This window comes from Corapipo altera, unplaced genomic scaffold, assembly GCF_003945725.1.
Source record: "Corapipo altera isolate COAL_440 unplaced genomic scaffold, ASM394572v1 RXGC01000072.1, whole genome shotgun sequence".
Taxonomy (NCBI): domain Eukaryota; kingdom Metazoa; phylum Chordata; class Aves; order Passeriformes; family Pipridae; genus Corapipo; species Corapipo altera.
The window spans coordinates 3,134,818-3,158,532 of record NW_020884943.1 but is presented as its reverse complement, the minus strand read 5'-3'; the positions used below and the strand labels follow the sequence as shown (position 1 = coordinate 3,158,532).

Genomic DNA, 23,715 nt, shown 5'->3' with positions numbered 1-23,715 from the left:
AGAAGGGCCTATGTTATGCTGAATAAAACTTTCCCCTTTGCATGCTGATGTGTTCTCCATGAATTGCTGTTACTGCTTCATTAGGAAACTCAACATTTGAAGCTGCATTCTGGCAGCAGAACTCCTTTCGTTTACCAAGCTTGGTCAGAGGAGTAAAAGAGCCAGCAGACTTGTTCATAAAAAAGAAACAGAGAATCTTTAAAATTGAAGTTTTCTTAAGCTGAGGCAATTTTTCATGAGAGTGTTTTATTTCTTGCAGTAACTTTGCATGGTGCAAGGTAACAATATTGCAAGGATTTTCAATATTCACTGTATTTGACCCAAATACAAATCAAAATCCACTGCAGTTGTGTAAAAAAGTATCTTCTTTTCCTTCCTGAAGTGTTGCTGCTTAACATGTATATTAAGAGTTTGTAAATATTTTTTATTCATTTCAGGTGTGTAGCATCCAGAATTCACTTTGTAGAAAATGCTAACTAGAGACTCTGAAAATTACATTAATATCCCTGTATTTTTTTTTTTTTTTTGTAGTGTTGCATTCATAGTATTATTGTCCTAATTCTGATTTCTCTGACATGTCTGCAAATGGAGCTACATTGTACTCATCCTACGCCACTGGCAACAGAAGCAAAATTTAGTTCCAAACAGGAGGGTGTATGTGGGGGAGCTGGGACAAAGGAATGTTTTGTTTATAAACAAATGAACAGAAAAAAGCTTATTTTGGTCAGTGACCAACCAGAATTAATTAATTAATTAATTTCCTGAAAACATTTGAAAAAAAGGAGAAATTGAAAAGTTCTGGATTTCATTGGGAAATTAACTTGGAGCAATGCTTTGGGATTTAGAAAACAAACCATTTCACTTGATCCAAGCCCAGAAGTCTGTGCACTCAAGCACTCATCTGGACTGTTAGGATGAAGCTGAGGTCCCAAATGAACCAACAACTTCCATTCACTTCACACTGTAGAGCTGGTAAACTGTTGTGAAGAACCTGTTTGAGAAGAAAGCAGATTTCTTTTCCAAGTCTGTTCAGGTGGCTGCATGCTCAGACCACGAGATGAGTTTGCTTCTGCATATGTTGTACTAACCGAGTGTACATCCCTTACTGGTAATTTTCTTTTTGTAACTCTTATTTATTGTCCCAGTCCTGAGCAAGTAAGGGCTTCCCTGCCCATATTGATTAGTGCATTAGGTTCCTCCCTGGACCTGCTTGTAAATCCCTCCTAGGCATGTTCATGAATCTCAGGCAGCTCTGATGATTTCTGGGCATGAGTATACTTTGTGCTGCCTTAGGATTTGCTGAGAATGATGAAGTCAGAGCACATATGGATTAGAAACTTAGTGTTGGAAGTACTGCCAATCTCCAGTTTCTATAGCAGTATCTCAATATTGAAATGTGTAATTATTGTTCTTAAAAATAATCTATAAAAACTAACTGTAAATTATGCACAGTTGGGATTTTCATGAAGCTTTCACTACATTGCTGGATGTCTTCTGTGGAAGGCAGACTGAGACAAAGGCTTGCTTGTTCTGGGTGTACAAAAGGAACCTGGTGTGGGGTGGCAATGGGAAGTGGATTGGTACGAGTAGGAGGGCTTCAGGAAGTAAAAATAATAACAAAGCAGCAGTGTAGGATAAGAGGAACGAAGAAAAGAGCAATGGTGCACAGCTTGTGAAAGCAGAGGGAGGAGCACTGCCAGCAGCTTGTGAAGAAGTTGTCACCATCCTTCCTCTCTCATGTGTGTGTCAGTGCGCTGTGATGGCAGGTCACTGCTACCCCTCGCACTGGGAGTCACTGTGAATCCTGCAGTGGTGGAGTCCACTGTCCCTGGAATTGCTCAAAATAGTGTAGATATGATGCTTAGGGTTAAGTGGTGGACTTGGCAGTGCCAGGTTAATGGTTGGACTCAATCTTGGAAATCTTTTCCAACTTTAAGGATTCTATGATTCCTATGCCATCACTTGTCAGTTCTCCTTAACCCATCAGATTGGATTCAGAAGGCTTGAGAAGAGCAACTAGAGGACCAGGTGGCATTACCGTTTGGGACATTTGGTGGCTTGGTTTTCTTTCAGTACTAGAAAGAAGTGGGAGTAGTGCCCTGGGAGCCAGCAGGCTGGCAAAAGCTTAAAAGCAGCATGATTCCTTTCTGTGTCCATAATCCAGCTCGTGCTTCCTTCCAGCTCCATGTGGGTAGTTTGCCATAGGAAAAGGACTAGCAAACCTGGCCAATATAATGATTGCTGGTTAATAACAGTGTCCTGGAAATATTCTGACTTCAGTAATATTTTTTAAAGTATAATTATCTCCTGCTATCCCACTTTGTCCATAACAATGTGAAATGGCTGAGTTTATTATTAAGAAGTCTCAAACACTCTTAGAAACCTGATTCTTTGTTAAGACAAGAAGATGTATGTGCTTTAAATCTTCAGTAGATCTGCTTTGGATCACAGGAGGGAGGTTAACAGAGCTGTATCTTCACTGAGAAAGTGAAGGAAAACAGTCCCTCTGTGGCTGCGCAGCTCGTGATTTACAGGACTGGATTCACAGGGGCTCCTGCTGCCGAGAACGCACGCTCTCCACTGCTGTTGACTTTTGAATTAAAAAAATGCAGCTCTGTGCACAGTTTACTTTAGTGCGAGAGGGCAGGGAAATATAGGTAAGAGCCGTTAATCCCCAGCAGGCTGCTGGGCAGGGGAACAGACACAGATGACAAAACTTAATTGGAAACATGAGCAGTTTAACAGAAAACATATTTGTGATAATTGAGAGAGTAACATCTCCAGAAAGGAAACTCAGTAGAGAGAAACTTCAGAGGAGAAGTGGCCACTGGTAGGTGAGTGTGATTTTTCAAGCTCTCTTTAAGCTCTGAATAACTTCTTAAAAAGAACAAATAACATTAGGAGGAACTAACTAAATAAAAGATTTGTTTTCTCTGCGGGAGGAGGGCTGTACGGTTACTGCCACAAGTTTCTCTTACAGCTGGATTAAGATACATAGTAATACTTAATTTAGGTTCATTGCAAAAGGACACAATTGGGTTTATTTTTGTATGTGGAGTTTTCTTCTACCTTTTGCATATGAAAATCTTACCACCCCCAATAACTGAAAAGACTTCAGTTTTACTTTTTTCCTTACTTCTGCATTTTTTTTTATATGTTTGAGGTTTTTCTAAGAATCAAACTTGGACAACAAGTATTTTGCCAAAAGCAGAGGGAACCCTTAGTTAGAAAATAGTGCTGTGTTTTGCTAATGAAAACGTATTGTGGACTTAATAAGGGAGAACACATTGCAAAACACATTTTGGTTTGAATTGGAAGAGATTCTTTTTTTTTCTTCTTTTTCTTGAAACAGCAAGTAAATGTAAATTATACAGTAGGAGCTCATTGCTTTTCTGCTGGGTAGGAAAAGAAAACTGACTTTTATTTTCTCTAGATCATACTGGATGTCTTTTTAATGTTATTAGTGTAAAATTCCTAATGTTTCATTACAGAAAAAATCTTGTGCTAACTGTAATATGAGGTACTACCGTGTTCTTTTTTTGGGTTGTTTTTTTGTGTTTTTTTCAGAGCCTGCAGACAGTACAGCCTCCCAGCCCACAGGAATGAATGAAAATGTCTCATCCTCAGTTCAAAGCTGTGGCAGCGCTGTTAGTTGCAATAACTCATCAGCCATCCCTCAGCCCAACTCTGCTATTAAACCTTGGCGCAGCAAGTCCCTCAGTGCTAAGCACACAGCTACGTCTTCCATGTTATCTGTAAAGCAGCCGGTAGTGGAGCCTCCAAAGACACCCTCAGAAATCGCCAAAACAACTCCCAATGGTCAGAAATCCATGCTTGAAAAATTAAAACTCTTCAACAGCAAAGGAGGTTCCAAAGCAGGAGGGACGATGCTGGAGGCTCTGGGGTCTCGGGACAACAGTTGTGAAAAGCTGGAGATGCTTCTCAGCTTTGAGGAGAGCGAAGAAATCGATGCCGCCAATCAGAATGTGAACAACCTGGGATCGATGTCCAGTAGTCCCAAAATTGCACTCAAGGGAATTGCACAAAGGACTTTTAGCCGGGCACTCACTAATAAGAAAAGTTCTCCAAAGGGTAATGAGAAGGAGAAGGAGAGACAGAAAGAGAAAGAAAAGGATAAAAGTAAAGACATTACAAAGAGAACATCTATCACTGAAAAGCTGGACGTGAAAGAGGAACCAAAAGAAGAACAGACAGCACTAGCAACAACAGAGATGCCAAAAAAGTCCTCCAAGATCGCAAGCTTTATCCCTAAAGGAGGAAAGCTGAACAGTGCCAAGAAGGAGGCCTCTGCCCCTTCGCACAGTGGAATACCAAAACCAGGAATGAAAAACGCCACAGGGAAATCCTCAAGTGCCCCCGTTCCTGCAAAGGAAGGCGAGAGAAGCCGTGGCGGGAAGGCCAGCTTGGGGCTCTCGCATCAGAAGTCCCAGCTGGACAGCCGTCATTCCAGCTCCTCGTCCAGCCTCGCTTCTTCCGAGGGAAAAGGCGTAGGAGGCCTCAACAGCAGCAGCAGCAGCAGCCAGGCTGTGAACGGGCCTGCCGTGACAACACACACCACAGGGAGCAATACTGTGAGTGTTCAGCTACCTCATCCCCAGCAGCAATACAGCCACCCGAACACTGCCACGGTCGCCCCCTTCATGTACAGGTATGGGAGAATCCTCCAGTGGGATGTTCGAATGGGATGCCTGGGAGGTTCATTCTGGATGCTCTTTCTGGGGGGGAGGGGGCAGTGAAGCAGCAAGGTAAATGCTGCTGCATGTAAAAGTTCTTGCTTTAAGAGAGTAGACAAATTATACCCTTACACAAAAGCTGAGGGCGAAGGCTGTCAGACCAAGATGTTGTGATAGATAGGAGGGGGAGTAATTGTTGTGTCTGCCCCTGCTAATAGGTAAGATAAGAATCTGAACAGCTTCTTGACCAGGTGCTGCTCTTCTACATGGTACCAGAACATGTATCAGGTTTGTTTCATGCATCATGGCTTTAAAAGTTGTAACACCACCAATTTATGATGTAGATACGCTCGTGGTCTTCAGGGTGGTGAACAGTGATGGACCTGCCTCACTGTAAGCAGGAATGGGAAATTAAAAAAAATAATAAAAAACATCCATTAGTATAGGTAAGGCCACACAACAAGTCTACTGTTCTGTGCATTAACCCTGAAAGAGATCAGCAAAAGAGCAGCCAATTGAGGTCACAGCTAAGCTTTGTCTCTAGTCCATTTTCTGTTTGAAGCATCTTCTGTTAGACAATGGGAAGTGTAACAAGAGGGAAATCAATAGCAAAGATTCCTAAAGACATGTGACTGGGACACAAGAAGTTCCTCAGTTGGATGGTGGGATTTTTGGTTTGGACAGATCTTTTAGTTTTCTTTGACGCCGCCTAATTTTTTATAGGAAGAGGATGCAAGCAGTTATTCTGTCTTCATCTTCCTTCTGCTCATGATTTGAGAGACTTTATCACATCCTTTTCTTCCATAAGACCTCCTCCGGTTGAGTCACAAGGTGCAGAAAGGACCCTCTTGCTTTCTAAACTCCTCCTCAGAGAGGAGTCCAGGTGCAGCTAGACCCAGTCCTTAGCCCCAGACTTTGTCAACTTTGTTCATGCCTAAAGGATTATATAGGTGTAATTGAACTTTTATGTAACTTTTTCCTGCAGGATTAAGGATGGCAAACCAGATATATTTATATAAAGATAAATTATTTATTATGATAATGATTAGACTAAAAGATCTTAATCAGAATTATTTACTACAGAATATGGGAAGCTATAACTACTGGTGTAGTATAGTGCATTATTTTGAAGCAATGTTGAAGGAATTATATTAAAGCTAGCAAAAACAATTATTATGTAGAGATTGATATTACTCACCCATACCAACAACTGTGGGCAAATCTCTTTTGCTCAGCCTTGAGGGCATCCCCACTCGAGGGAGGAATCTCCACACACACTCCAAGAAGGGGTATGTTAGAAGACTCTGCTTTTAAAGAGTGGGACTGGACTTTAGTAGTACAAAGAGATTGACTTTCAGTCATATGTCTCCTGGGCAGCTGTGTCAGCTTAGCATTTTTAGTTATCAGAAGTATCACTTGTTTGTTCCTTTATCAGGTACTTCATCAGGTCTGCCGCCTCTTCACCTCACTATCAAGATGTTTAACTTTGGGATTGATAAATCAGGCTGGTTTCAACATTATTCAACACCAAAATTCAGCAGGAGAACTTTCAGATGCTTGTTTATGTGGCTCTATGAGCAAAACACAGCACAATTAGTAAAGTGAAGTGAGTCACAATATATTACTCAAATCTGGCAAAATATTCATACCACATCACCTTTCATTACCTGACAACCACAATATCAGACACTGGAGTTTGTTGGTTTTACCCAGTCATTTCTTTTAAAATACAAATGCCAGTTATGGAAGGGAAACTAGCAGGAGTGTAACATGCCATCACACACTATCTGCTTTACCTTCTTGCAGTACAGACTTTATTAGAGAAGATCAGATTAGCCACACCAACTGATGTTATTGATACCTAAAATACAGCTGAAAATCCAAGTGTCTTAAGACCCTGTCTGAAGAGCTGTGAAGCCTGTCTTTGACTATGAATTTTTTATTTTTTACACTTGAGTGCTTGTTTCCATTTCTAGGACGTAATTCAACATGGGACTAATGAATTATGTAAAATCAGTCTGCTGGTCTGTTCTGGAGAGTGGGACAGAGTGGCTGATGGCAGGTGCACTCGTGTCCTTGTTATACTGGAGATACTTTTGATGGAGAGTGACTACACATCCCTGTTTTGTTTTGCCTCCCAGATCTCAGAAAGACAATGAAGGGAACGTAACAGCTGAGGCCAGCACAGGAGGGGTCAGCATGGATTCTGCTCTTTACGTGAAAACTGCCCAGCCTGCTCTCGAAGACCTCTCAGGTATGTCCTGGCAACATGACCAATTACTGACTGTGATCTGGTCGAATAAGAATGGACTAAAGCAAGTTCGTTTTATTCCTAATGCTTTAGTTCTCAGTAGTTATGGTATTTCTTTCAGCTTGTCAGCAGTGGAAACTGGGTGTCAATAATTTGAATGCTAGATGCTCGAGTTAAGCACAATGGGGTGCTCCTCGAATTCCTTTGTATGTGTGAGAGAAACGATCTGTAAAAAGCACTGTGACCTTTGTTAAGCTAAAGGCCTATAAATATTTTATATTCTTTACTGCAAAAATTTGTAGATCCATGAGTATAGAAAATGTTTTCTGTCCTAGAGACCCTTTGGCTAAAGGAATCAGTCTTGCTTTGTTAGTTGAATGTTTCCAGTCCAGAAACAGACCATAATTGTTTGACCCTTTGGCTTAAGTGAATTGTAAGTCAGGGAGATGATTTCCCAGGGAGTAGAGACCGATGAAAAAAATTGCTAACATGGACACTAAGTACTTTGGTCTGTAATTTGTGCCACTGCTGCTTTGTAGGCAACAGTGTGTGACTGTGTTTTTCTCTGCCACCAACCTGGCATCTTTTAGAAACATGAAATATAAAACAAAGAACGTAGAAAGTTCCAACAACAGCTTATTTATCTGGTTCTTAACACTTCTGTTATCTGTAATATATAGATATCCATCTAAACTAGAAATGGCATGGATGACAAGGATTCTGGCAGCTTAAGAATGCATCACTTGTACAGACAAGGCAGATACAAAACATAAAGAGTTTTACATTTACTGTAGTATTTTCTTTAGTCATGAGTTGTGAACCCTTTAGAATGAAATCATTTCCTTCTGTGCCCAATAGAAGCTTTGTGATGGCTTTTTGGAGGTTTTCTGTTTCAGCTTTCAGCTTACAAAGAATATGCTGGCACTACTAGAAATTCACTTCTCTTCAGCCTCTTAAAAGGTTTAACTCTATAAAGCTCAGCTGAGGTAGCAACCAAAGCATTTCTGAATTGACATCTGAGAGCACGTAAATAAATTATGCTGAGACACTAATTAAATTATTAATTTTATAAAAAGAAATTATGCTGAGGCAGTAGGAGGACTTTTTTTATTTACATAAACTGTACTTTTAAAGAGCAGGACATAAATGTGTTTTAGAACAGAGTATTTAAAAAGCAGGGTTTCTAAACACCATGAGAATTAAGTCATCTCGCAACTTTGTATTATGCAGCACATCTGGGTAACAGCAGCTGTGTTGTGCTGTTAACAAGCAAGAACTTTTGCTATTTTACCTGAAACATCACTCAGCATGGAGCACCCAGTCAGCACAGTTTAGTTTATTGGAAAGCTGTTATTGTAGAATGAACTCTATGTGAAATAGGAAGAAGATCTAGTGAAAATACAGCATTGGAGAAATTGGCTGTGTCAAGTTGATGTTAATTGTGTCAATATGTGAGATGGAAAGGGTGGTATTGATGGAGTATGTATTCTAATGAGGCTGAAAGTTAACCAGAATTTAAACTGGGTCATATGGGGAAATGACAATACAGCAACATCTCAAAGGCAGCCTGTGCAATGAAGTTGACTGTGGAGAGCTCGTCTCAGTCAGGATGTGACAATGACAGGTGCCTGCAGAGGGGAATGGAACTTCAATCCTAATCAGTTTAAAGTGTTTAGAAAGTCAGTAAAAAAATGCGTTCGAGCCAGATTCAGGCATAGGTAACAGCTCGGTTCTGTTCTGTTTCCTGCCTTATCCTTTCTCATGGCTTGTTTTCCCCGTAGGAGAGGATCCAGAGACCCGGCGGTTACGAACTGTGAAGAACATCGCTGACCTTCGGCAGAACCTGGAGGAAACGATGTCCAGCTTACGGGGAACCCAGGTCACTCACAGGTAATGGGACAACTGTTTATGAGAAAACAGAAATCATTGGGCTCTTTCTTTACATCTCTTACACCTGGCTGGGTTGCATCCTTGAAAAATGATTAACACTGAAGATACTGATTTTGTAATTATTGTCTTTACTGCACAGATTCTGAATACTTTCCACTGGTTACTGAGATGTCTGATGAGTAATTAATGGAACAGGCTATGTATAGAATAAAAGGTGAAGAATAATGAGTTCTTGTTAAATGTGTGAGGTGATGTTTCAATATAAGTAAAATGCTTCTTCATCTTACTGTTGAATAACTGAAGTGCATTACATCCCTCTCCTCCTCTGTGTAATATTTTGTTTAAATAAGCAGCTGAACTGTGCTTGACCCACTTGATCAAGTGGATACCTTGAATTCCTGACCAGTCTTTGGTCAAACAAATTTTTGTAATTTTGTTAGTCATCCATGTATTTAACTGCTTTTATTTTGTAAAGCAGCATTTGGAAATCTTCAGCAATATTTAAAATATGCTGTAAATAAACAAAGACTGCTATTGCATTTACACATTCTGTGACTTAGATCTTTTCAGTGTTGAACAGGAGGTTTGGGAGAATAAGCTGTTTGGCCCCTAATGAGTTTGTGGCCTTATAGACTCCAGGCCTAAATGAGTTCATTGGGAGCACACTTTGTGTTTTGGCTTTATATCTAAAACTGAAGCAGAGCTTGCAAAGATAAACTCCCAATTTTTCTTTTCAAATTTCAATTAATGCAACAACTCATTATGATTTAATTACTGTAACCAGAGGATACGTTGGTTTTTGCAGCATATATGGGACGTTGTATTGTGAATGGTACAGTGCTGTTTATTTTAGCAAATATCCACAATAAATAAAAAAAGGGACACAGTTGAGTGGGAAAGGAAAAGAGGAGTTCATGTGGGTAAGAGAAGTTGAAGGTGTGGATTAGCTGCAACTAAGCTGTGAGTATTCAAGGTGTAGTCTTGCAATCTATACACATCCCCTGAAATCTCATGGTGTAGCAGTCCCATTTTTAGGGTTCCATATAGAAATAATACCAATATTCTTAAAATTATACTCAAGTCATGCATATATATGAGTAATTAATTATTTTTCCTGTGTTTACTCCCATGTCTGGGTTTGACCAACTTCAAAACTATTTCTAGTTCATTCATTGGTTTGTTGATATATAAAATACATTTTGAAAGAGACATTTTTTTACCTTTCTTTTTACTTTTTTCATTTAATCCTCTAGTCAGTGTAGAAATAGTTTCCATCTTGGTGCTGGACACATCTCCAGAATATTAGGACTTTAATGAATGCAGACAAAAAAAGAAAATGTATCCAAAAAATAGTGCTTCAGCTGGTTTTCCTTTAGTCATCCTATTGTCCCACTCCCTTGCCTAAAGTGGCAAACCCATGGTATAATGGAGTTATATATGGCTGAAGATAAAAAAGTTATGCTTTGATACTGTGGATAATCCATTAAAAAGTTCCTGCTTAAGTCTTCTCACATATATGTTGAGCACCTGAGGTCTGTGTGCAAGAGTGTCATGGAGGAATGGACCTTACTGTTACAGAGTGTTGTAGCAGGTAAATTCCGTTAGTGCTGTTCCTTGCAATCTGTAACTCGGTGAGCGTTCAGGGCGTAGCTCTTGCAGTCACCTGAAATCTCACAGCTTTCCACAGAGCAGCCACATTTAATCCGATGCATCTCTTTTTTTTTCCCAAGCACACTGGAGACCACGTTTGACACCAACGTCACCACCGAGATCAGTGGCCGCAGCATCCTCAGTCTGACAGGACGCCCGACCCCTCTGTCGTGGAGACTGGGGCAGTCCAGCCCTCGCCTGCAGGCAGGCGACGCTCCATCCATGGGGAATGGGTATCCCCCCCGGGGGAATGCCAGCCGCTTCATCAACACTGAGTCAGGGCGCTACATGTACTCGGCCCCCCTGCGCCGGCAGCTGGTGTCGCGCGGCAGCAGCGTCTGCCACGTGGACATCTCGGACAAGGGTGGCGATGAGATGGACCTGGAAGGCATCGCCATGGATGCCACCGGCTACATGAGCGACGGGGATGTGCTGGGCAAGAATATCAGAGCTGATGACATAACCAGCGGGTAAGTTAAGGCCCTGGTTTGTGTGCTTCTCCTGTTGTTTCTAATGGTGCTGTATTTCCATGATTATTTGGAGAGAGAATTAAAACCAACACCAAATAAATTCTACTAGTTTTAATAAGTGTTTGGAGAGACAGCTCAATGTCACAATCCATTCAGTCAATGGGATTTAAACACATGATTTAAGTTTTAAGTGCACGTTAAGAAAATATTCCTATATATAAACAAATCCTTGCACATGCTAAAAAGTTTTCCTGAGTCAAGGTTCATTGTAGTTGACAAACACATGCTGCAACATTCATTTATGCCCACGAGATGGAGAGAGTGAGGCATTTTTTGTACTTCACTGAATTCTTTTGCTGTCTGAACTTTAAGGGGACAGCTCACTGGAAGGAAATGAGTTTGCGTCTCTGTGTTCAGTAAAAATAGGTGTACATGCTAAATGAAGTTTAAAGAACAAGTTAGTGGGCAGAAGTATGAAAGGATAGACAATTATTAACAAGGTTCTACGTGAACATTTTGTCTCTGCCTTGAATGAAAAAAGCATTTGTTCTTTGCTCTGAAGTCAGGATGTCTGCTCTCAGTTCCTACTGTAATGTACAGTCATTTTCTCATAGCTCAAGTGCATCAGCCTTTTCCCTGTCTGGCCATCTTACATCCTTTGCTTTTTTGTAATTTTGTTATTTGTGACATTTCTTGTGGCATTGACTTCTTTGGAAGATTTAGTGTCTCTTACTGGAATAGAAAGCTGGAATCCAGCCTCTGCTGCATCACTAATTTAACCAGTACAGTTACACCATCTGGAAACCTCCAGTAATTCTGTCCATTGTGAATACTTGGATATTTTCACACTTTTCAAAAAGTCAGATGCTTTATTTTTAATTCTTTGTTAGGGAAGCATATAGTAAAGAAACTGATGCAAAAACCAGTATGAAATTCTGTTTCAGATAAAGCACCAGTAGCTGTAGCTGCATTAATAATGCATCATATCCCTAAAACACCTTGTGTTTTCCTCAAATAAATCAACTTACACCTGAGTTTTGTAATGTTTATTGTAGTGTTACTGCTTTTTCTCTAGACTGTGAATTTTATTCAAACTTGTGGCTGCAGTTTTGGTCTGTAAGTGAGGAAAATAAATTCTGAGTAGCACTATGGTTTCTATAAAACACCTTCAGCAGGAGTTGAGAAGTATCTCTGGCAGTTCAGGCTTTTGCTGCTCATTTCCCAGAGGAGCTCCAGTCCTTGCAGATCTTTACTTAGTGTATAAAGTTCAGATTCCAGGTTGAGGAAAAGGAAAGAAAAAGAAAGCATTTGAATTTATGAATGATACTACCAGAGAAATCTCTGCCCTCACTCATCTCTGTGTATCATTTCCTTTTCTTTCTGTGTCAGTCTGGTCATCCCGCGAGGTAAAAGATGTGAGTATCCATAGTCTGAAAGTAAAAGTGTGGTCTTCATATTCTGGGTCTAAGGGACTAATAGTGTAATAAAATTATTTTGTGAGTTGGTACTTCTGTCACCAGTGAGTTATATACCAAGAATAATGCCAAGAATGATGAATCTTGCAGAAAGAGTCATACACTCCCCCCCCCCTCACTCCTAGCCTTGCGTGTTAGGACATCTTTAACTGACATTTTTTTCCCCCGCTGGTTTTTAGAGGAGATAACTTTCACTTTTTACTCATGTGACAAGCCACAGATTGATTAATGAGATCTCAAAGTTCTTCAGACAAGCAGTCCACATTTTTTACCTTTATCTACAAAAACCTGTTTTGCTAAATAATATGAGTTGGTTTATCGATTTATACAGCACCGTTGGAGTTATTGACTAGGTCCCAAGGGCAGAATTGGTACTGTAGGTCAATCCATTGTTGGAAAGATCCAGCTCCGTTTCCAGGTTGTGGGCAGGGTTTGGAGGTGGGCAGTTTGGGGGTTCTCTCCTTGCTGCACTGGTGGGCACTTGGAGGGAGCATTGCTAGAAGCAGCCCCGCACTGTTGGGGTTACACGGTCTGGGAATCCAGAGAAGGGAGTATTGCAATAACAGCATTGGATATAATCCCAATATTAATGGGGAGAGAGAAAAAAATGAGTGAAAAAAATGAGTATCACTAATGACACTGGGCTACCATCTCCAGTGTGAACAAATGTTTGGTAGCTTGTTCCATAAGTTATCTTCCCCAATGTCAGTTTAATCCAGATAGTAAAAAAGTAAGATAGCATTGTGTTTTCGGAGGACAGGAATAATAAACTGCTTAGAAATCAGAGAGGTTGATTGTAAAGAAAAAATCCGTGTGACTTGTTGCAGAACAAATCACCAAGATCAGTGTTAGGTCAAACAGGCTCAGAATTTCCAGAAGCTGAGTTACAGTATGTGAAAAAACAGCACAAGAGAGTATTTAGAGCATGAATAGCTCTTTATTAGCTGGTATGTGCTTCACTTTGTCATTTTTCAGAGTTGCTACAATCCTGCAGTCTGAAAACCTTGAATCTGTGTTTTCATTGGCGAACTGATAGGGAAGGAAGCCAAAATATTTGTTACAGCCAAAATAAATCCAATAGCCAAGAAAAACTATTTTAGCCCTGTGATCCTGATACTTTCTCTGAAATGTACTGGGTCATGGGAAGTTTCGTTTGGCCTCCTCTAGTGAATCGGCTCAAGCAGAGCTCTGGCAGACACCGGGATTGCTTTCTTAGGGTTAGGAAGAGCATCTTTGCCAAATGGACAGAAAACAGCTCTTAAACTAAGGAAGTCTCCAGGAGGTGGATCAAAGGTAAGAAGTTGCCTTATTATGGGAGCTAAAACATAACCCAATGATGAAGCAAGAGGACTAAGATTCATGTGAGCTGGGGAGTGAGCCCCCAGCCCCCTCCCTTTGGTGGCTGGCAGAGCTCAAGACTCAGAGCCTCATGAGAAAGTGGCACCTCAGAACCCAGAACATACCTACCCCACAGATTGTCCCAGGTGGGGATGTTAATCCTCGTGGGTTTTTTGGGTTTATTCACAAGGTTTTGTCCAGTTCAGTCTCCCTTTAGCTACTAACTTACTCATTCCTACCTTTGTCTCCCTCCCCCACCCCAGTTCTCTCTATTGAGATGTAGAGCTAATTTTCTTTGTATCTATCTTTAGAATGCAGCAACAGGGCTGTTGATCAAAAAAAGCCTTTTAGAATTATTTGCTTTTCATTTAATTAATCCTCTGTCCCTGTTTTCATTACCTTAGTGTGCAGCTTTCTCTGCAGAAAATGCTGGTCACGTGTTTTCTCAGGAAATGGCTTTGATTCTGCAAACACACCTTTGTCAAAATCATTTTTTGCAGAAGTATGGCTGTTCCAACTGTGTTCCAACAAAATGTAGGTTTGATGATTTGACAGCTCAGTTGCTTGAGAGCCTGAACTTCAAGGCAGGACAGTGAGCAGCCGGGGCTGTGGGTCCATGCCAGGCCGGGCTTTGAGGCATGCCCAGCTCACTCTTTTGAGTGTATCTCATTAAGAAATGTTGCCTAGTGACTCTCAAACCTCACTTGGCCAGCCAAGCAGTGAACTGCTCCCTCAGCTTTTAGATAAGGACAGAAGGGCACAGCCTGCATACAATGTTCAGGGCCACTGTGTTAAAATTTTACTTGCAGTGACCTCTTATGGGTGCAGTGGTTGTTGGGAGGGGGGGACATTTTACTGTTTTATTAACCTCCCCATTTATTTGATGATTTGGGGCTGATACATTCGCATTACAGATCTCAATTTCCGTGACCTCTTCGTGTGTTTTTTTGCAAAATGCTCATGGGATTATGATTCTTTCTTGTTTATTCAAACCTTTATGCTCCCTGGGGGTCTTTCTACAAGCACTGCAAGCAGTTGAATTTGGAACATGGATAAAGGATGCTAAAAGGGAGAACAGGCCACTCTGGACTGGGGAACCAAGCTTTGGCCCTTCTTCTGCTCAGGTCTATCAAACCCACACAGAAGCACTGTGCCCTTCATGGATCAACACCATCATTGAAATGGAGCTCTGAAGTAAGCTTAAGTTTAGGAGTTATATCTATTACGAGGCAAAGAAAAGCTGAAATTGAGGGCTGATTTTGTTGGATGTTGAAAGTAATTGATATTTATGGGATTCTTGAAGCTCGGTTTCCTGGTTTGTGCAGTGATGCATCTTTTTCAGATGTCAGGATCATACATGGCATAATAGACCTTCCCTTGGGCTAAGATTTCAGAGAAAGAGAAGGAGGACTATGCAGTTTGCTGCTAATGAGAATTTGTTGTTGATAACAGTAGGTAAGAGAAACCCTTCCCTTCTAAGCTGCCTGCAACAGGAATTGTTGCTGCTCCAGGTAACACGTGGCTGGCTGGAAATCAGGAGTGGTTGAGTTAATCCTGGGCTGAATGAGAACGTGTGTGCCCTGTGCACTGGTTCAATGTCTGTGTAGAGTTTTTTCTGACCTATTTCCTGCCGTGGTTATTACCACTGTATATTTCTGTACATTTTGAGTTACAGTGAATTAGTTCTTTACTGGATATTGCTCCTTAAATGGTATGATTTTAGTGATAAGTTTTCATCTAAATACAGCAGATGAGTAAAACTGCATTCCTTATATGGCTCTAACAAGTCAACATGACTAAGACTCATTGGGACGTTTATTTTATTTTTCTTCTGTCTTTGAGCAGAGTGTTTATTTGAACTGCCTTTTGTCTTGTTAGGGCTGACTTCTTTTACATTTTGATCTTTTCAACATTGCTGAATAGTATCTATATATGGTAAATAGATAATTAACACAAATAATGAAGGGGTCAGGCAAGCAAAATCAAAAGTTTGACTTTTATGATAAGGTATAAGGAAACTTTTACTTCGGACTTTGTAGGAAACCAGGTTGAAACTGAGTTTGGATTTAAAGTCATAGACATCTGGGTGCTGTAAGACTGAAAAGAAAAAATTATGGCAGTGTTATTCCAAGAACTGTACTTATAATTCTTTACTGGAGACATGAATAGGATATTACATAAGCATTTTCAATATTATTAATCTTGTATATTGTTTTAAATGTTCTTAAATATTGCACTCATTTCAGGAATAGTTCTTGTGTTAGCTTCATCAATAAGACAGTGTTTTATCATTTATCACAAATGATATCTCCGATAACATGCTGTCATAGAACTTCTCTTACAGTGTATGATTCAGGAAGACAATGTAGGCCTCTAAGTTATAAACTTAGACATCAGCTGGAATCAAACTTTTTATTCAGTAATGGTAAAAAAAGCTGTGCTAGGTTATATGTAATGTTAATAAAATAAACGCAGAAGTTGCGGTGTATTGTGTTTTTGCTTACTTCTCTACATACTATCCTATTGCTAATAATTACCAAAATGCCGTTTAATAGCAGTTATCTCACTCTGGGCTCCTTTCTGTAGTAAACACCTCAGCAGTGTTTGAACTGCTGCGTCAGTGACAGCAGATTTTTGTAATTTGAATGAAAGGACAGTTTCTGAAGGACAAAATATGGTCCCAGTTTGGGCCTAGCCAGTAGAGGGGGATGCAATCACACTGTGTCAATATGGATCATCTGCAGGAAAAGAGTGGGGATCCAAAGTCACTGTGGAGTTACTGTTCCTCTGCTGCTGAAAACCTCTAGAGAAGCAGCACTCCCTCCATACTCCTCTTTGATCACATGTCATTCCTCTCCTGAACAAAATTAAAGAGGAAAATGAAACTTATTCTACTGCTTATTTCTATGATTTTCATTGAAATAGATTCTGAGGAAGGATTTAGGCATTTAAATCAAAATTGGCACGTGCAAAGCCCCATTGAACAGCAGCCTGATTCTAGTGAGCCTTCCCCTGGCTTCAGGCTATCAGCTTGGTGGGTGTGTCATCCTCTTTTAAGTAATGAGTTTCCAGCCAGGTATCCCTGAACTCCAGAGTGACATTTGCACACCTGAAGGGATTGGCCTCCTGGGTGTTTTCACTAGATTTGTAAAAGAGCTTTAAAAGCAGTGGCGGAGTCAGCCTCTTGCTTGAGGTGAAGGTGAATTTGAAGTTAAGGTGGACTTGGCTGACAGTTTGAGTGAGTTTTGAAAGGAGGATCATACAGTAAGGGGACTCTCCTCTGGAACAGGAAGGGGTGCATTGATGTGAGAAATGCTTTCAGTCTAATATTCTTTTATATATTGACAGTTTCTCTTTGACTATGTGTATTTAAGACTGCTAATTCCACAGGAACCTGGTTTCTTCAGAAGCTCAATCAAAAGCCATTGTCGTGGAGGGAGCAAATGTGGGGGACATGTGTGATATCTGAGCTATAGTGGCAGAACCCACCCAAGTCCTTTGCAGGCCTTGGAATTCCTTACCTGCAGACTGCTTGACCTGAGAAGATGTAGAAAAAAGTTTAGCTTTGGACAGCAGTGCTCAAAAATTGTTATTGATTGCTGCTGAATGACTTACGTGCCAGGCAGCCTAAATACATCTCCAGATAGAAAAGTACTGATTTCACAGAAGCCACTTATTTCTGTAGATTTCTTTTTTTTTTCCTCAGAAAAAGATCTGAGCATTAAGTAGTCAACAGGGGTGAACCTGTTTTGCTTCTAGACTGGTTTGGACAGTGTGAATAAGCAGTACCATTCATGTTATTATTGATTTACAGGTGAGAGATTTCCCTAAGTAAACTATGAAACTAAAATATATTTATTAAGTTTCGCACAATCTCCATTTTCCTATGTTACTTGTCAAGTGAAACAGGTATCCAGCAATGACTAGGATTTTTGAGAGTGCAAGTAATTTGTTCAGGATTTACTCCATGTTTGGATGGAGCATCTTCAAAACAATTAATTGTTCGTTCATTCGTTTGTTAATTGTAAATAGTTGCTAATTATTAGTAAAAGTCTATTAATTTATAAATTATAGGCTGCCTTAAATATAAATTAAATTTTAAATTAATTGAGCAATAGGTTTGTGCTTCTGTGAACCCGAAAGGTAGGATTTGGTCTAATGTTAGGGATTTGAGCATTGTATTAGCAGTCCCAAACTGAAACTCAGGATCTAATCCTTTTCCTGAATGTCTTTGTTGAAATTCGCAAGGATCAAAGAATGGAGTTTAAACCAACCACAGGCTTGTAGACAGGGTCTGTATTAAACCCTTTGGTGAGAGAAATCAAGTACTGTGCCAATGGAGAGGATGTTCTAACGGAGAGTGGCCAGGCAAGAATAGGGATTGGAAAGACTTTTGGGAGATATAAACATGGGGAAAGACCATATGATCTAATGCCAATGTTATGATGGAAAATGCATGCCGGATTCATACTAAAGTGAGAAATTTGGAGTTGTCATCATCCTGCCATTAGTCTAGCATTTCTTTGTAAGTCAAATTTAGGACATATTCCTAGCTGCAATAACAGGATCGTTCTGATCCCATTTATCGTATTTCAGAAACAGCAGTGGAGAATTTTCTCTTGCTGGATTTTAGTGACTGGCAAAGTTAGAGTTGTTCTTTGATACTCAAAGCTTGTTGAGCCTCTTGATCTCATTTAACTGACTGTAAGGAGACAGATGAAGCCTAGTGAAAAAGGAAACATTACAACGGAAAACAGTAAGTATAACAGTGTTACTGTCTGTAGAAGAACACTTCTGCACCTCAAAGTGGATGTTGATATGTGATATAATCCAAGGACTGTAATTCCTACAAACTTTTTGTTTCTTAAAGTTTTGAGCACTTGGGTTGCTGGGCAAATCTGCCAGTAGATACTTGGGCAGCTATTTCCAAACCAACCTGGAAACCAATGCACCAAGAGGTGCTGCTCCTTCTCTTCCTAATACTTAAGTAAAGAATGCCTGTCCCTTGGCTATCTATTTTCAAACTTGGAAAATTCGTATTCATACATTAAGGAGTGAAATGAATATATTTGAAGTGGTAGAGTTGTCAGACCATAAAAGTAAGTGTGGTGCTGGCTGGGTGTATCCATGGGTAAGTAGGGCGTGCAGGCAGAAGTCAAGTCATTCAGAACACTGGATTTTACTGATCCCTAGCATAACCTATTCCTGTTTCCTCAGAGTGCCTTTCAGGAAAGGGAAATAAATCAATTCAGCATCAGAAATAGCCTAAAAATATTACACTTGGAAGGGCTTGCTATGGCATTCAAAATTTCAGAGGCACAGAAAGAGTGCATTTGGCTAAAGAAAAGAGAAGTTTAAAGGTCCAGGTTGTCCAAAGCAAATTACTTTATGCCTGTAATGCAGGGCAGGGAGCCACTTTCTTATAGGAAAAAAATTGTCACCTAGAAAGCGGGCTGTAGGTCTCGGTTGTGTATTAGAAGTGCATAATACTTCTCTTGTTTAACCTGAGTCTTTTCATATTGACGGTTTGGTTATTTTCTTTTCCTTGCTGATGAAGACTGAAACTATAGCGATGAGTATTTAAACATTGATTCTTGGAAAGATTAGAAACTCCCTTTAACCGATGTCATCACTGTGTCACTATCCATTCATTAAATATTATTATATTGAGCTCCATTAAAGGCAGTTTTTCCCCATTGGCCTTTAGTACCATTCTTAAAGCATGTGTGAGATTGAATTTTTTGTAGAGTTTTTATAGAGTATGAAAGTCAGTCTGGATATGACAGTCTTCCCCAGATCATATGTTTAAACTTTTTCTTATTTTGAGGCAAGTGAAAAAGTACTTCCAAGTCCTGATTTTTTTTGCACTGAGTGTGCTGACAGAGTTTTTAGGAGTCATGAAGTTAGCAAGGCATCTAGTGCAAATTTATTATGGTTTTTAATAAGAAAAGTCAAATAAATTACACCCAATTGATAACTGGCCTAGTACAATTGTTTGGTCTGCAATGGGTCATTGCAGAGGAGAGGCTGATATTCTTGTGTTCCATATTGTGTGGGTGTAATAGGACAATAAATTCAGGTAGCGTTGAGTACTGTTACAGTTATATACAGGATAATATTTCCTAGTTTTATTCCTCCCCAAATAAAACATTGTAAGGTTTTAGAAAAATATGCCTTCCTTATATTCTCCTTTCTCATAAAGCAAATATGTACAGCAATAATAGTGTATTCATAAAGGCAGTGTCTTAGAGCCAAGACAGTATTAAGTTTGAAGGGATGGAGAGGAGGAAAAAGAAACAACGGTTGGAGGTTTGTGGCACTATAACTTTTAATCTTCTCTGTACTAACAAATGGATAGTAGAGAACTCTTTTTTTAAATTTATTTTAAAGTACAGTCATTGTAAATGTGCTTTTCTCCACGGACTTTAGAAGTAGTACCTTTCCTTCTTCCTTCACCTCACTGTTGCATGCAGGACTAAGGCATCATTAGTTTTGGCATCTTTTCAGAATTAATCATTCCTGGGTAGAAGATATTGCATTAAATAAAAATAAGATATAAAGCTTTCAAACTGTGATTACACAAACCTGTTTCAAAATACAAAGATCTACCTTGTGTTGTTCTGGCATGTAAGAAACTTGTCCTAGTGGTATGGGGGCTAAAAGTCATCATTTATGTCTGTGCTTTTTCACATGGTTTTGGTAAGAAAAACTGTCATGGTCTAGTGGTCAAAGGTGCAAAGGCATCCAGCTTCCATTGACTTAATGTAAGATTTATCAGTGCTTGAAAACAATAAAAATCTGACTCTTTAGTTTTCAGTTTGATGAGACTGCAGAATTATTCTAATCTTTGAGCTTACTGAGCTTCTGCGTAGAACATAAAATATGCTGATGCTGATGAAAACATTGATTTCAGCATGGCTAACTCTTGAAAGTAACATTTTATTTCCAAGTAATAGGTAGGGAAAACAATGTATTTCAACTGTAGTAGATCTTTTTTATTAAAGGACTAATCATATGCCAGAAATCTGACAACAAGCTAAAGGCTGCATTTTCCAGTATGTGTGCAATGGGTATTCATACAGAAATGTGTTTCATGTGCAGACAAGTAGCTGCACTAAACCAATCAGTGTATGTGCATTAGATGCTTTTGCTAAATACTATTTGCATGTTTGTATATGCTTCTCTCTTCTTTATTTTAGTAGCTTAGTGGAAAAAATATTCTTCCATTATAAAATATTTATAAACTGTCAAACACCAGTTAAAATGCCAGACCTAAGGCAAATTCCACGTGTTACAGTGCAACTGCTCCCCATGCTTTCCACAGTCTTTGTTTATGAGTTTGGAGAGTCAGTCCCCACAGATTTGCTGAATGGAGAATACTCTTGTGTCTGAGTTGACTGGCTTAGCAACAACCTCTTTGTTAAACTCCACAGAGACTCCTGGGTTGCTCCTGGGATGGCTCTCTACAGATTTATACATGTAAGTGAAATGCTAACCAGCAGACTGGGCAAGGCTCCCCAGCTTTTCATCATCCCATTTTTATAAATGTTGTAAACCAATTTGGCTTGGGTGAAGTACAACTGTTGCAGTGAGATCTGACCAGCAGAGGCACTGCTGGCTGCAGCTCAGAGCATCTCTCCTTTCTTGCTGTGGATAGCAGTGTCTCCCTGTTAGGGAGAAAGCTCTGTGCTTTTTTAAGCAAGAGGAAGGTGTCCTGAGTATCTAGATATTATTCTATGGGCTGCTGTTGATTTGCTAGTGGCTGAAGGATTGAGAAGATACAACCCCGTCGGCTCTGAACTCAGTGAGGTATGTTACATGTCCAGCACTATGCTGGAAACAGCGACCATAGTGCTGGGCTTGTTGGAAGTTATTTCAGTCGCAGGTGTGTAAAAATTTTTATGGCGTGTTCACTCAATTGTCACTGCTGCTCCTGTAGATCTATGTGGACTTAGGAACTGGTGGTGGTACACAGAGCTCACTCCATGCCAGTGTCTTTAGAGGCAAATGGAACTTGCCTTTCCATTTTAAAGTTCTTGTGTATATCTGTAGGCAGAAATACCTAAAGAAATGAAGGTAAACCAAGAGAAAAATCCTCCTGTTTTATCTTGACGCTTGGGACTTGTTGACCTACTACTCTCATAAAACGCCACAAAATATTTTAAGACATCATTGAAACATTGGCATAGGGAAGCTCACTGAGAAGTTATTCAAGAAGGCAAGACTTTAGAAACATCTTAATTTCAGTATTTCAGTGACATCTTAATATTCAATATTAATTTCATGTTAAAATATTTTTTCACTAACTATACCACAGTGCTGGGTAGTTGTACAGTTTTTCTTTTTTACTGCTAATTCTTAAAGTTACGTTACGTGATATCTGTTGCTATCTGCTTCGGTACTGACTTCAGCAAAAATTCTGGAAGACATAACCTACGTTATCATGAGGAATTGTTCGTGGTCATCAACTATATCTAACTCTTCAATACCACCATATGTCATCTCCATTCAATTTCAGATTAATTTTTCATTTGTCTAAGCTAGAAAATAAGAAATGTCCTGTCTTAGCAATTTGTGAAGTGATATATGTACACATGGCACTTCTTAGTATCTGAGAATAGTAATAGTACGTAGTAGTTTTTATATGCAGGTGGTTCTGGGTCACAGTTGGAGCCAGGGTAGAATGCAGGAGCCGAAACAAGGTTGAAAAAAACTTTTCATTCATGCTGCAACTTTGATTGCTATAAATCTTGCAATACTTAATGTTCATGGATCATTGACAAAATTTAGGGGTGAATTCAATGTGATTTTTTTAGTTAGTTTGTGAAGGTTTGAGATTTTGATTGTGTTTTTGATTGCAGAAAAATTCAGGGTAGTATAAACTATGTCTTTTTTGGGGCAGAAAGGGATCATTAATTGTAGCATTCACAAATATTAAATTACTTTCATGTAGGCATCCTTAATGAAAGTCAAGTATTCTTCCTTTATCGCATTTATGTTGAAATTCAATTCTTGATGATGAGAGAGAGTGCAAGTGTAATGGAGAGTGATGAGAGGCAAAAATCATCTCCAATCTAATCAAGAATAAAGTTTTCCTTGCTTCTAATTCCAAGTCATATCCTTAATTTAAAAGTGAGGAAATTGTAACACACAGTTAAAAACATGCAGAAAATAAGTGCTAAAATAAAATGTCAAATTTGTATTGTTTTACTGAGCGTGACATCTTGTTTTGCTGTGTCAAAGGTACATGACTGATGGAGGTCTGGGCCTCTACACCCGGAGGCTGAACCGGCTTCCCGATGGAATGGCTGCGGTGCGGGAGACGCTGCAGCGGAACACGTCCCTGGGGCTCGGGGATGCTGACAGGTAAGGCCTCGGCCAAAAAATGCTCCCATATAATGGTGCAATTCCCACTATGTCTACTGCATATTGGATCTCCTGAGAAAAAATAGCTTTGGGAATTCAGATATTGAGTATGTGGATATAAGTTTCTTCAGAGTGTTTTTGTATTATGTGTTCACAGAGGTGTCAGGATAAATGCTGATTTTATGTCTTCTGATCACTTTGCTGAAATGGCCTCTGGGTTTTTGTGAAGAGGATATAGCACAAGAAAATGTAAAACTTCTATTTTAATAGTGTTTGAAATACAAAAGACCTAATTCTATTCTGATTTCCACTGATTCTTCCTAGTCCAGTGTGATTCAGTGTGAACAGCTAAGGCCAAAGATCAAGAATTAGGGGACTGAAAATCCATAATTTATGGGAGTGCAATCAGAAAGGAACCCAGGGAGATGGATATATTCTGTTAGAGCTCAGATAACTGGGTTAAATGGTGTTGCTTTTAATGACATCAGCACATAGCTGCTTCTTTCTCTTCCAAACCTAAAGACTGATGAGTGTTACTGTTGATGTAGTAAGTGACCCATATCCTTTTTCTTCTATGAGGG

At 39.7% G+C, this 23,715-nt stretch overlaps 1 protein-coding gene across 14 annotated transcripts in view; it reads left to right on the top strand.

Annotated features, from left to right (window-relative positions):
- NAV2 (neuron navigator 2) overlaps positions 1–23,715 on the top strand; it is a 388,787-nt gene that overhangs the window by 276,513 nt on the left and 88,559 nt on the right. For all 14 annotated transcript variants that reach the window (XM_027662067.1, XM_027662068.1, XM_027662066.1 and 11 more), the window contains 5 exons: positions 3,568–4,669; positions 6,836–6,948; positions 8,727–8,835; positions 10,566–10,955; positions 23,012–23,134. In XM_027662067.1, coding sequence (XP_027517868.1) covers positions 3,568–4,669; positions 6,836–6,948; positions 8,727–8,835; positions 10,566–10,955; positions 23,012–23,134 — 1,837 coding nt within the window. The remainder of the gene's footprint in view (positions 1–3,567; positions 4,670–6,835; positions 6,949–8,726; positions 8,836–10,565; positions 10,956–23,011; positions 23,135–23,715) is intronic.